Here is a 12,601-nt window from a genome sequence, read left to right on the forward strand (position 1 = left end):
GCAGGTGCTTCTAATCAAGGTTGCCACTCATCTGCCAATCAGGGATGTGGCTTCTCTGTTCTACCTGCATACAAGTTAGTCACAAAGAAATACAGAATTATAGGGTATGGGAATGGGCACGAAGGGCAATTGAGGGCATCAGGCGTGAATCATTTATGAATCAATTGTCTTAGGTGTCTACTCACTTGGATACATTATATCAATTCATGAGATAGCTTACTACAAAAGACATCAGGCTCAGCCGTTCATAAATATGTGGGGCTAACTCATAAACGATATGCAAAATCTGATATGGACAGTGTTCTTGTACAACAGTTTAAATTTGGCCTATAGGAAGGAGGTGATAGGAATAAATATGCTACAACACAAAGCCTTCTTGTTATTAGTTTCTTTCAAATTAAAATGAAGACTGTTGAAATAAATAACTTGAATTAGCCTAATTTCAGCCCCATGTACTGTCCACCTCCCGACTGATTGTGCCGCGGCTGACACTTCACGTTTCAGCACCCCAAAGCTGTCATGGAAGTTACTTGAATCTGGCTTATTGTCAATAGCTGATAAAAAGCCTCATCATGGGCAACAAAACATGTTATTTCATGGTTTTTGGAGAGGCGAATATCAAAGGTGCAAGTGTGACGAATATGAGCCCGGAGCCATCGGCGGCAATGTGGGTAATGTGGCGTAGGCTAGTGTATAAAGAAAGTATCAAAACCCCTTGATAGGGGAGGCACATGCATGCAGATGGGGAAAGTTGGCTAGGATATAATAAATTATACAGAACAAAATTATAAACGCAACATGCAACAATTTCAAATATTTTACTGAGTTACAGTGCATAGAAGGAAATCATTCAATTGAAATAAATTAAGTAGGCCCTAATCTCTGGATTTGAAATGACTGGCCTGGGGCGCAGCCATTGGTGGGCCTGGAAGGGCATAGGCCCACCCACTTGGGAGCCAGATCCACCCACTGGGTAGCCAGGCCCAGCCAATCAGAATGAGTTTTTCCCCATAAAAGGGCTTTATTACAGACAGACATCCCCCCACCCCCCTCTTAGATGATCCCGCAGGTGAAGAAGCTGGGCTGGCATGGACGTACTGCTAAATTCTCTAAAACGACGTTGGTGGCGGACTGTGCTCTAGAAATGATCATTCAATTCTCTGGCAACAGCTCTGTTGGACATTCCTGCAGTCAGCATGCCAATTGCACGCTCCCTCAAAACTTGAGACATCTGTGGCATTGTGTCGTGTGACAAAACTGCACATTTTAGAATGGCCTTTTATTGTCCCCAGCATAAGCTGCACCTGTGTTATGATCATGCTGTTTAATCAGCTTCTTGATATGTCACACCTATCAGGTGGATGGATTATCTTGGCAAAGGAGAAATTCTCACTAACAGGGATGTAAACAAATTTGTGCTTAACATTTGAGAGAAATACGCTTTTTGTGCGTATGGAACATTTCTGGGATCTTTTATTTCAACTCATGGAAAATGGGACCAACACTTTACATGTTGCATTTATATTTTTGTTCAGTATATATAGGAAAACCTGCAAAACAGCTAATGTAAACCAGGGAACAATGCACTACCCTCCCCTGTGCCCAATAAAAATCCACACAACCCTCTCCAAAGCAAAAAAACGAAGTTACACCCCCCTCTCCTATTTTGGACCCCCTCCCCCCCAGTAATTTTCTAACTGTCCCTTACGTGAGAGTAAGATCACCTGTGCTGTTGATCAAAATAAGTGAAAGTAAGTGAGAGTATCCAAGCTGTCTCTGCTTCCCTAAGGACCTATGTATCTCCTGTATTATCCTGTATTAATTATAGGAGAACCAGCTGCAGTTACAACAGTGGAAACAGGTGGGTCTGCAGCTACGCGACATAGCCTCTCTCTTTGATGACTACACGCCATTTGAAGCCATTTAATAGCCCATGTTTAAACCCCCTGTCGCCAAGACTTTTCGTCCTTTACTGTTTATCAAAAGAATGTAATACATCTGTGGAGAAGACTGAGGGGATGAAAAGATGAGGGTACACCAAATGGAGTCGAAATGGCCTCAAATTCACAGTCTCGTTAGAGAGCAGCCTGTAACAGCAGAGAGATGACACCATTTTGTGTCACGACTGATCTGTTCCACCATTTTGGAAAACAACTACCTGGGATTTACACCTACACACTCCCACCATCATCATCATCATCATCACCACGACCATGACCATCACCATTATTATCACCATCATCATCAGAACCATCTCTGACCTCACCATGGGCTCAATTTCTCCATTACTGTCTAAAATTGTAAAATGCAAAACAAGACAGAGCTATTATAATGTTCTTCTACACAACTTACTGTAACAGCTTAACAAGTGACCTCAAATCAAACAGATGGAAAGAAATAGAGGGAGAAAGACACAGAGTGGCGTTTAGATGAGGCAGAAATGGAGGGAGGAGGAAGGGATGGAGTAGGTTAGACAGTAATGGAGAAACGGAGGGAGAAGGTGGACATAGATGTCAATGAAAGAGAAATGAAGGAAATGAAGAGAATGGAGGGATGACCCTGGTTAGACAATGCCAGATATATAGAGGCGGGGGGAAGGAGATGGAAAGATTAAGAAAATAAAAGCCTTTATGCAGTGTTAAAAGTTGATGAGCCCCACAGACAGGACTGACACAGGACTGAGTCTTACCTTGATGTTGTCAAAGGAGGCCTTGTTGGTGACATCGTAGAGCAAGATGAGAGCTGTGGAGAGAACACAGACATAGAGCATATCAACAGGATATCTATGGACGGCTTCCACTAGAATCACTATGATAAGACTTGATAGAAAGTAAAGAGAAAAGACAAAAAAAGGGAACTTTAAAACCTTTTAAATTGATCTTTAATATTTGGTGTGATGTCATGAAATTAAAACAGGAAATAGAATGGTGTAGAACTTCCATCTGAGGTTGGAAATTATGAATATAATCATGTAATCAGCCGAGCCAGAATGTTCACGCTTAGACCACAGTGAGCTTGCTATATTCACAGCCCAGATGGCTTGTACCACAGTGATATAACAATATTCATCAACACATAACAATCATAATGACATTTACACCTCTTTGAAGCCAATACTGTACTTACAAAATTTGAAAAATAATATTGTCCTCTTAGCTCATGTAACAGTGACATGACAACCTGTACATAACATTTGGTGCCAGAAAGTATACCTCACATAAGGGTGTACAAGAAATCACTCCACAGGGACTTAGCTAGACTCTCATCTACTCAAAATATTTGGGAATGAGCTTTTTGATCCAAACCCTTTCTCCACCCTCACACTCCGCTCCACACCTCCTTTTGGCATTTCGCTCCCAATTTATTTATGGGTTAATCCTTTATACTTTTTTTATTTGTTGGGGGGGATTCTGTGAAGGGTGCATAATATGCTGTAATTACCGCATGGCTGGGTAGAATGGAGCTGTAGCCTGCTCTCTCTCGCTCACTGATAACACAGCAAGGACTATTTACACACCACCGGTAGAGCGGAGAGAAAGAGAAACAGAGAGAGAGAGAGAGCGGGAGAGAGAGAGAGAGAGAGAGAGAGAGAGAGAGAGAGAGAGAGAGAGAGAGAGAGAGAGAGAGAGAGAGAGAGAGAGAGAGAGAGAGAGAGAGAGAGAGAGAGAGAGAGAGAGAGAGAGAGAGAGAGAGAGAGAGAGAGAGAGAGAGAGAGATGTTCTGTCTACTGGAGTACAGCAGCTGTGATATACAGCCTTGAACAGAACAGAACAGGTCTGAATGCAGCTGTCTTTATCAGCATCTAACAGACGAGTGAGAGGAGGAGAAAAAACACACCTCCTTTCCTCTCCTTCACCCTCTCCAATCAAATGATCTCTCCTGTAACAGTGAGAGGTAGAGGTGAAGGTCCCAGTGGTGACTGAGGTAAACTATCAATCACTCACTTCATTTGTGTTTATTCTTTATTTGTATTTTATTCAAAACTATTAAAAAATCTCACATTTGTCTGAGAAGAAGGACAACTCTACTGGTGGGCTGAATAAAATAAACAACAATGCTAAACTATTTGTCTTTGTTCCATGGCAATCCTTTCTTCCTCTTCTTAATATGCTGTAATTATCGCATGGCTGGGTAGAATGGAGCCGTAACCTGCTCTGTCGCCCTCACCGATAACACAGCAAGGGCTTTTTACACACCACCGGTGGAGCGGAGAGAAAGAGAGAGAGAGAGATAGAGAGAGGGAGAGGGAGAGAGAGAGAGAGAGAGAGAGAGAGAGAGAGAGAGAGAGAGAGAGAGAGAGAGAGAGAGAGAGAGAGGGAGAGAGAGGGAGAGAGAGAGAGAGAGAGAGAGAGAGAGGAGAGGGAGAGAGAGAGAGAGAGAGAGAGAGAGAGAGAGAGAGAGGGAGAGAGAGAGAGAGAGAGAGAGAGAGAGAGAGAGAGAGAGAGAGAGAGAGAGAGAGAGAGAGAGAGAGAGAGAGAGAGAGAGAGAGAGAGAGAGAGAGAGAGAGAGAGAGAGAGAGAGAGAGAGAGAGAGAGAGAGAGAGAGAGAGAGAGAGAGAGAGAGAGAGAGAGATGTTCTGTCTACTGGAGTACAGCAGCTGTGATATACAGCCTTGAACAGAACAGAACAGGTCTGAATGCAGCTGTCTATATCAGCCTCTAACAGATGAGTGAGAGGAGAAAAAACACACCTCCTCTCCTCTCCTTCACCCTCTCCAATCAAATGATCTCTCCTGTAACAGTGAGAGGTGAAGGTCCTGGTGGCGATTGAGTTAAACTGTTGCTCCCAGGGGTTCCCAGTCACCAAAATCTGAGGCTTGGAACTCAATATTTTTAAATAATGGGCATTTTTATAAGGGAGGAATGGCGACTCAAGATACATTAAGGAAATGGCCAACGATGGCAGGTGGTGTTCAAATAGTTATCCTTTGCACAACACACACAGCTAATCTAAAATACATACATACAACAATGTATAGCCATTAAAACATCCAAGGAAAAAAACTTCAGACAAACATCATGTAGCCCAATGCATCAACCCAGCATAAAACACCTGTCAGCTGCCAACCATTGAGAATACACAGATGCTATGCGCTTGACAGTGACAGCTGTATGCCCATTTTTCTGTTGCCTAAGGGGGACTAGGGCTAGGTGACAGTGATAAAGAGTGTGTGAGTGGATGCCAGGATCCAGAAAACAGACAGTGAAACAGGCAGAGAACGCTGCCTTCTGACTGTCTGTGTATTTCTGTTTCTGTGTTTCTGTGCATGCGTGTGTCGAGCGCATGTTCCTGCCTGTCTGTCTGTCTGTCTGGAACTATATCTGAAAAGTGCCATGTCACAACCACCCACATGTACATCAACAGATAATCCTCATCATCATTATTAATAATGAAAACATCCTCCTTTGATCAGATAACAATAATTGTTTCCCATTCTGATAACTGTTACAACTTCTTTGGATTATCAATCAAATCAGACTAAGATATTACATAGAAAGAATAACGTGCATTAGAAATGTGCACCTTAAAATACATGGGATATCCCATCACTTCAATATGTATAGTGCCTTCAGAAATTATTGACCTTTTCCACATTTTGTTGTGTTACAGCCTGAAATGAATTTAATAGATGTTCTTTCTCACAAATCTACACAGAATACCCCATAATGACAAAGTGAAAATGTGTTTTTAGAATTGTTTTCAAATTTATTGAAAACGAAATACAGAAATATCTCATTTACATAAGTATTCAACACTTTGTAGAAGCACCTTTGGAAGCAATTACAGCTGTGAGTCTTTCTGGATAAGTCTCTGAGCTTTCCACACTTGGATTGTGCAACATTTTCCCATTATTATTTTCTAAATTCTTCAAGCTCTGTCAAATAGGTTGTTGATCATTGCTAGACAACTATTTTCAGGAGGATACTAAGCTAACAGATGGTCATACCATGAATCATTTAGCTATTGATTTTGAATTTTAGGAATCCTTTAGCTATAAAAAATATATATATATTTAAAAATGATTTGATAAAATATTGAATTTGACATTTACTACTATAGCCCATAGAAACACATTGAATAACACATTCATAAATGGCAACAACAACAAAAAAGTCCCAAAATAAATCATAAGGAATAAGGTTTTGAAGTGTCTGTCCTATATCTAGAATATATAAAAAAGCTCAGGAAATATTTTTGTTTTTGTGGACACATATTTCATCCCTTATTTTTGCTGGATAAAAACTACCTCCATACTGCCATTCATTTGTATGGGTTACATTCAGATGAGTCTGTGACACTTGTGGGGGTCGTAGAGCAAAACGGAGAACACGATCATGTTTGTGAGAGTCCAAACAGTTTGGATGCTACAGACAGAAGTTGGCACATCAGCGTTACCGACTTCAGATTAATCCTGTGACACTTGTGGGGGTCGTAGAGCATCGTGTTCATGAGAGTCTCATCTTTCCATAGAGTGGTCATATTAGTATGTAGGACGCTACAGACATTTTCGTGAGAAGACCCATTTTTGGGATGTCTCATCGTCTGACAAATATCGCTGTAGCTCAGCCACCTTCCACTGCAGATGTTGATGGCCGACATTGGCGGATGCAGTGGATTGAGATGCAGCCCAAGCATGATATCTCTAGCTTAAACTGACAGATTTTGATGGGGAGGTTTTTATTATGTTACTTAGGTAGACTCTTAATTCATATGCAGCAGGCAGCCTGTAGAGATGAGTTTGATGGATCACACTCTCAATGTTCCACCTATAACCCACTAAGTAATTCCCTTAGTGCTTGGTTTTTATCTTCCTCAATTGCTCTCCTCCCTCCATCTCAATCTCGTTCTTCTTTTTCCTACATGTATTTCCCTGTCCTTCCTGTTTTTAACTATTCCCCCTTCAATATCTCTCTCCACCTGCTGTTCCTCTCTCCTCCATCTCTCAACTTCATCTTCTCTCTCTGTTTTCCTCTCCTCCCTCTATTTCCTTCTGCTCCCTCTGTTTCTTTCTCCTTCTTCCATCTCTTTCTCCGTTTCTCTCTGCTTCCCCTGTTTCCCTCTCCTCAATCCACCCTGTCCCCCTGAGATGTGAGATATTTATCCTGGGGCTGCTGATGAGCAGAATGCATGGGGAGACATTAGGGAGGAGAGGAGTGGAGCAACTAAAGATGATAGAGAGGATGAGTAGAGGAGGAGTGCACCGACAGTGCTGAGAGTGCTGAAAACTGCACAGACAGTGCTGAGAGCACTCCAAACTGCACAGACAGTGCTGAGAGCACTCCAAACTGCACCGACAGTGCTGAGAGCACTCCAAACTGTGATACTCCAAATCAGCCCACTCCATTTAATCTCTTTATCTCTATCAATCACTCACTTCATTTGTTCTTTATTCTTCATTTGTATTTTATTTAAAACATCTGTAATGGTGGGCTGAATAAAATAAACAACAATGCTAAACTATTTCTATTTGTTCCATGACAATCCTTTCTTCCTATTATTTTTATTTCTCTATCCCTGCGTGTGCCAAGCCTTCCATCAAGTCCCACATCAAGCCCCACTCCCACAGTTTGGCCGGCATTAGTGACACAAGCACGTATCTGCAAGCCCTAATTCACACTGTGCTCACAGACCACTCTATTCCCCCAGTGCCACTCTGGAGTACAATGATAAAAGTTATATTCCCCAGCCCAGCAAGCACTGACAAACAGAGAGACCAGCAGAGAGACTAGCAACAGGTCTCCTAGTAGGCAGGGCAAATTAAACTGCCAAAATAAACTGCAACATCCTGCTCCTTCCCTGACTTTTCCTAAATATTCAACACATTTAAAATCATCTTTTCATTTCAATGGTTTAGCCACTTGGTTGGTAGCCCCCCTCCCCCCATCGAAACTTACATAGGCTATCAAGTACAGGGTAATTTCTGGCCCTGCTGATCATTTATGGTACTGTACATCTTCAGGCATGGTATTTAGCAAAGGATAGATTCTCATCACCCTCTATTCAAGGGATACTTCAGGATTTTGGCAATGAGGCCCTTTATGATGAGGAGCAAGCGGTGGCTGTAAGCTCGTAGCTCTCATTCGCGCCACCGCTCGCGCTGTTTGCTACAAAAATACGTTGTAACGTGTCACTCTGATTTTGGCAATTTAACCTGTGGATAACATTTGTATGTCTTTGCGTGCATTTTGAATTAAGTTGAAGGTAGTTTTGCAAGCAATTGCAAACTAGCGTTCCCATAGACTTCCAGTCATTGCGTTAATTTGAGTTAGCAATTGTACTAACGCTAGTTAGCAACTTCCTTCGAACTGCATGCAGACATAACAATGGTATCCATGAGTTCATCTGACTATGCGTAAGTAGAAAAAGGGCTTAATTGCCAAACTCTCACACTATCCATTTTAAAGCATGTCTCGGAAGAAATACAATGCATTCGGAAACTATTCAGACCCCTTGACCTTTTCCACATTTTGTTACGTTACAGCCTATTTTAAAATTGATTAAATCGTTTTTTTCCCTCATCAATCTACACACAATACCCCATAGAAACAGGTTTGTGGAATTTTGTGCCCTAAAAACATTATATCACATTTATATAAGTATTCAGACCTTTTACTCAGTACTTTGTTGAAGCACCTTTGGCAACGATTACAGCCTTGAGTCTTCTTGGGTATGACGCTACAAGCTTGGCACACTTGTATTTGGGGAGTTTCTCCCATTCTTCTCTGCAGATCCTCTCAAGCTCTGTCAGGTTGGATGGGGAGCGTCGCTGCACAGCTATTTTCAGGTCTCTCCAGAGATGTTCAATCGAGTTCAAGTCCGGGCTCTGGCTGGGCCACTCAAGGACATTCAGAGACATGTCCCGAAGCCACTCCTGCATTGTCTTGGCTGTGTGCTTAGGGACGTTGTCCTGTTGGAAGGTTAACCTTCGGCCCAGTCTGAGGTCCTGAGCGCTCTGGAGCAGGTTTTCATCAAAAATCTCTCTGTACTTTGCTTCGGTCATCTTTCCCTCGATCCTGACTAGTCTCCCAGTCCCTTCCGCTGAAAAACATCCCCACAACATGATGCTGCGACCACCATGCTTCACCGTAGGGATGGTGCCAGGTTTCCTCCAGATGTGACGCTTGCATTCAGGCCAAATAGTTCAATCTTGGTTTCATCAGACCAGAGAATCTTGTTTCTCATTGTCTGAGAGTCTTTAGATGCCTTTTGGCAAACTCCAAGCGGGCTATCATGTGCCTTTTACTGAGGAGTGGCTTCCATCTGGCCGCTCTACCATAAAGGCCTGATTGGTGGAGTGCTGCAGAGATGGTTGTCCTCCTGGAAGGTTCTCCCATCTCCACAGAGAACTCTGGAGCTTTGTCAAAGTGACCATCGGGTTCTTGGTCACCTCCCTGACCAAGGCCCTTCTCCCCCGATTGCTCAGTTTGGCCGGGTGGCCAGCTCTAGGAAGAGTCTTGGTGGTTCCAAACTTCTTCCATTTAAGAATGATGGAGGCCATTGTGTTCTTGGGGACCTTCAATGCTGCACACATTTGTTGGTACCATTCCCCAGATCTCGGCTTGGATTTTGCTCTGACATGCACCGTCAACTGTGGGCAGTGGTGTAAAGTACTTAAATAAAAATACTTGAAAGTACTACTTAAGTAGTTTTTTGGGGTATCTGTACTTTACTTAACTATTTATATTTTTGACAACTTTTACTTTACTTCATTACATTCCTAAAGAAAAGTATGTACTTTTTACTCCATACATTTTCCCTGACACCCAAAATGTTGAATGCTTCGTAGGATAGGAAAATTGCCTAATTCACACATTTATTAAGAGAACATCCATGGTCATCCCTACTGCCTCTGATCTGGCAGACTCACTAAACACATGATTTGTTTGTAAATGACGTCTGAGTATTGGAGCACGCCCATGGCTATCCGTAAAAAAAAAAAAATATGCCGTCTGGTTGGCTTTATATAAGGAATTTTAAATTATTTATACTTTTACTTCTGACCCTTAAGTATATTTAAAACCAAATACTTTTAGAATTTTACTCAAGTAGTATTTTACTGGATGACTTTCACTTTTACTTGAGTCATTTTCTATTAAGGTATCTTTACTTTTACTCAAGTATGACAATTGGGTACTTTTTCCACCACTGACTGTGGGACCTTATATAGACAGGTGTCTGCCTTTCCAAATCATGTCCAATCAATTGAATTTACCACAGGTGGACTCCAATCAAGTTGTAGAAACATGTCAAGGATGTTTAATGGAAACAGGATGAACCTGAGTTTAATTTCGAGTCTCATAGCAAAGGGTCTGAATACTTATGTAAATAAGGTATTTTTTAAATATTTTTTTTACATTTTCAAAAATGTAGGCTGTAACGTAACAAAATGTGGAAAAAGCCAAGAGTTCTGAATACTTTCCGAATGCACATATATAAAAAAGAAATTACATCATATACAGTGGCTTGCGAAAGTATTCATCCCCCTAGGCATTTTTCCTATTTTGTTGCTTTACAACCTGGAATTAAAATGGATTTTTGGGGGGTTTGTATCATTTGATGTACACAACATGCCTACCACTTTGAAGATGCAAAATATTTTTTGGGGTGAAACAAACAAGAAATAAGACAAAAAAACAGAAAACTTGAGTGTGCATAACTATTCACCCCCCCAAAGTCAATACTTTGTAGAGCCACCTTTTGCAGCAATTACAGCTGCAAGTCTCTTGGGGTATGTCTCTATAAGCTTGGCACATCTAGCCACTGGGATTTTTGCCCATTCTTCAAGGCAAAACTGCTCCAGCTCCTTCAAGTTGGATGGGTTCCGCTGGTTTACAGCAATCTTTAAGTCATACCACAGATTCTCAATTGGATTGAGGTCTGGGCTTTGACTAGGCCATTCCAAGACATTTAAATGTTTCCCCTTAAACCACTTGAGTGTTGCTTTAGCAGTATGCTTAGGGTCATTGTCCTGCTGGAAGGTGAACCTCCGTCCCAGTCTCAAATCTCTGGAAGACTGAAACAGGTTTCCCTCAAGAATTTCCCTGTATTTAGCACAATCCATCAAAAAGATGGTGTTCTCGGCGTGATGAGAGGTGTTGGTTTGCGCCAGACATAGCGTTTTCTTTGATGGGCAAAAAGCTCAATTTTAGTCTCATCTGACCAGAGTACCTTCTTCCATATATTTGAGGAGTCTCCCACATGCCTTTTGGCGAACACCAAACGTGTTTGCTTAATTTATTCTTTAAGCAATGGCTTTTTTCTGGCCACTCTTCTGTAAAGCCCAGCTCTGTTGAGTGTACGGCTTAAAGTGGTCCTATGGACAGATACTCCAATCTCCGCTGTGGAGCTTTGCAGCTCCTTCAGGGTTATCTTTGGTCTCTTTGTTGCCTCTCTGATTAATGCCCTCCTTGCCTGGTCCGTGAGTTTGGTGGGCGGCCCTCTCTTGTTAGGTTTGTTGTGGTGCCATATTCTTTCCATTTTTTAATAATGGATTTAATGGTGCTCCATGGAATGTTCAAAGTTTCGGATATTTTTTTATAACCCAACCCTGATCTGTACTTCTCTACAACTTTGTCCCTGACCTCTTTGGAGAGCTCCTTGGTCTTCATGGTGCCGCTTGCTTGGTGGTGCCCCTTGCTTAGTGGCGCTGCAGAGTCTGGGGCCTTTCAGAACAGGTGTATATATACTGAGATCATGTGACAGATCATGTGACACTTAGATTGCACAAGAGGTGGACTTTATTTAACTAATTATGTGACTTCTGAAGGTAATTGGTTGCACTAGATCTTATTTAGGGGCTTCATGGCAAAGGGGGTGAATACATATGCACAAACCAGATTTTTTTTCATTTCACTTCACCAATTTGGACTATTTTGTGTATGTCCATTACATGAACTCCAAATAAAAATCCATTTAAATTACAGGTTGTAATGCAACAAAATAGGAAAAACGCCAAGGGGGATGAATACTTTTGCAAGGCACTGTATTTTGGGAGTGGTGGGCCACCGCTGCTAAATGAATATAGGGGAAACACTGACACACACGCACCTACACACTTTTCACGATCTACTTCTTCTCTACATCCCCAGTACACTTGACTACAAATACAACACAGCTTAACTGTATAAACACAACAATCAAGCCTCTTCTCAAGTAGGAGAATGTTTATTTCATTGATCCTTAACATGACTGAGTGCACCAATTTCCCAAACTGAACTCTTCTCCCCTCCAGCTGAAAACAAGGCTTGTCTGTGAGTCTCTATACAGTGGTGTAACAGAGTGGATCCCAGCTCACCACCTCCACATCAGCAGGCCACACAGCAGGCAGAGGAGAAACTGTCAGCAATCTGCTTATCCTCCCTGCGAAGATTAGTCGTTTATTTATGTGTATCTGTATGTCTGTCTGTCTGTCTGTGTAAGCCCGGTGTGGCGTGCATAACTGTGATTTCCTTTATCACTGTGCATCTGTATGTTTGTGTGCATTCTCCCACACCTGCTCAGGATGGCCTACAGCATCACATCTGTCTGGGACTGACGGACCTGCTCCCGAAATAGCACGCACGCATGCACACACAGACACACACACAACTAGTGTTCTGTT

The 12,601-nt window shown here is 42.1% G+C and overlaps 1 protein-coding gene across 2 annotated transcripts in view; it reads right to left on the reverse strand.

Moving 5' to 3' along the window:
- The window catches only part of LOC121586490 (ras-related protein Rab-26-like), an 84,614-nt gene that overhangs the window by 33,518 nt on the left and 38,495 nt on the right, over positions 1-12,601 (reverse strand). For both annotated transcript variants that reach the window (XM_041903207.2, XM_041903215.2), the window contains exon 5: positions 2,690-2,742. In XM_041903207.2, coding sequence (XP_041759141.1) covers positions 2,690-2,742 — 53 coding nt within the window. The remainder of the gene's footprint in view (positions 1-2,689; positions 2,743-12,601) is intronic.

The sequence above is a fragment of the Coregonus clupeaformis genome, chromosome 2 (assembly GCF_020615455.1).
Source record: "Coregonus clupeaformis isolate EN_2021a chromosome 2, ASM2061545v1, whole genome shotgun sequence".
In the NCBI taxonomy this organism is placed as follows: Eukaryota; Metazoa; Chordata; class Actinopteri; order Salmoniformes; family Salmonidae; genus Coregonus; species Coregonus clupeaformis.